The 2,148-nt window shown below is 38.2% G+C and overlaps 1 protein-coding gene across 1 annotated transcript in view; it reads left to right on the forward strand.

Moving 5' to 3' along the window:
* Positions 1 to 1,786: 1,786 nt before the first annotated feature.
* The window catches only part of LOC102209537 (CD276 antigen-like), a 9,971-nt gene continuing 9,609 nt past the window's right edge, over positions 1,787 to 2,148 (forward strand). The window contains exon 1 of the mRNA XM_005752676.1: positions 1,787 to 2,066. Coding sequence (XP_005752733.1) covers positions 1,787 to 2,066 — 280 coding nt within the window. The remainder of the gene's footprint in view (positions 2,067 to 2,148) is intronic.

Here is a 2,148-nt window from a genome sequence, read left to right on the forward strand (position 1 = left end):
TCATTGAAAAAAAATGCCCAAACTTCCAGGAAATGTAATTATTGGAAACGGACTGAATAACACTGAAAACATTCAGTGTGTGGGAGTGGAGGTGGGAATTTCACAAACTATACTCGTAGTATACAAACTATGAGATCTATAAAATGGGAAGGTGGTTTAAACTGTGTTTGGATGTAGGCAGTGAGTTTGTGCTCACTGACAGGTCAGTGAAACATATTGGCTGAAGGAGAACCCAAATGTTGGACTTTTACAATGGAGAAAGTGTGTTGTTTTTTTTTCACAGAAAAAACAGAAAAACAGTGCCAACAATCCAGTTTGTGCTCTCCCAATTCCCCATGCCGTGATTCCTCTCTGTGATGCGTGGTAATGTTTAGTCCTCCTCGGTGCATGTGTTTAACAGTGTGCTGCTCCCTCCACACGTTTCTGTAATCACCCTGAAAACAAGAGATGCCATAATGAGTACCGTCCTATCCACCGGCCGACAAAACACATTAACCATGCCAACACGACTATATGCGCTGAGCACTAACTGAATTCCAAGTTTAACAATCCCACACTGACTGCTGCTCCACTGCTCTCTTAAGTAGAGCTCCTTGATTAAGCAGATCAGCAACAAGTGAGTGATTATCCCAGGTGTGGGTGGCTCCAAGGCAGGGACTCTCCAGGCCTGGTGGGGCAGCAAAACTGACACAACCACACACGGTGAAACGAGGGACCAGGGGCAGATCACACCACAAACAACCATAAAGGATTAAGAAAGACGAATAAAACTCTTAATATTCATTAAACTCAAAAATAACACGTGATCTCTGGGTCACCCAGGCCCATGACATATTCTTTAAGTAATCCAGAGTGTAAAGAGCAGGAAATAGAGTCTGTAGTACAGCCAGCTGTCAGTGTTTGAGATTTTAAACCTATGAAAACAAAAGCAACAAAACATATTTTATTTTGTCGCCTGTGTTATTTTTCTCATCTCATAGCTTTTTTTCTGTTTCCTTTCCTGGATTAATCTAAATGATTTAATTTATTATAATGTTAAAGGCTGGAAAACATGCACATATGACCAATTTATGTTTTTCTAAATTATGTTGAATAAAGAACGAGGGTGCAAAACTAGGACTGGAGTTTTAAAACATCTAAACTCTATAGATAATCAACAGTAGCTAGAACCCGCATAATGCAATAAAACTGTGATTTAACATTACAAAAATAATAAGACCTGCAGCAGGGATTAAAATTCACCCTACAAAGAATAAATGGAAACCTAAACAGGAACTCAAATATACTAACACAAAACTGCAGATTCATGACAATGTGAAACAGTATGTGTTTCACTTTACTTATACTTCAATACTCAATAAATACTAGAAAACTGGAAATGTTTACGTTTTCAGCCTAATCCGATCTTTTACAAACATAAAAAACTTGATGAATAAATGAAATAACTTAGCTAAGGGTCAAATAAAGCAAGATACAGTATATATTTATCAAAAACAGTTGTCATGCCTGCTTTGAAAATTGTGTCATTAATGTTTTTAAGTTCTCTGCACAGCACAGAAAAAGATGACATTTGATGAATATCAGGAAATCATTTAATCAAAGTCGCCACACCGGTGCTGCATATTTGGGTTAAATTTTCCTGAACTGGAGCAGAAAAATGTTAAAAGGCTTTATTAAGAGAGAGAAAAGTTTTTAATTCTGCAACATCAGAGGGCTAAACGCTGATGATGTGTCTCTACCTGTTGTTGCAGATACTGAAGTGTCCTGCATTTTCATGGAAAGCTGCATGTTACGGTGCAGCTACAGTGGCAGTGATGTAGTCATCCACTGGACTCAGGTATCAGCAGGAGACCTTAATGTCCACTCATTCTACAATAACCAAGACCAGCTCAAACTCCAGAGTGAGCGCTTCAGAGGCAGGACATCACTATTCAATGACCAGATCGCCGCAGGAAACGCCTCACTGCAGCTGAAAATGGTGGAGGTTCAGGATGAAGGCAGATACAAGTGCTACACCAGCACTGACGGAGGAAACCAAGAATCATTTATTAACCTAAAGATAAAGGGTAAAAAACAAAATATATATATTTATTCAAGAAATTTCTCTGTTTTGTTTTGTTTTGTTTTGTTTTGTTTTGTTTTGTTTTG

Source organism: Pundamilia nyererei, unplaced genomic scaffold, assembly GCF_000239375.1.
Source record: "Pundamilia nyererei isolate P.nyererei 1_Seehausen unplaced genomic scaffold, PunNye1.0 scaffold00371, whole genome shotgun sequence".
Lineage (NCBI taxonomy): Eukaryota > Metazoa > Chordata > Actinopteri > Cichliformes > Cichlidae > Pundamilia > Pundamilia nyererei.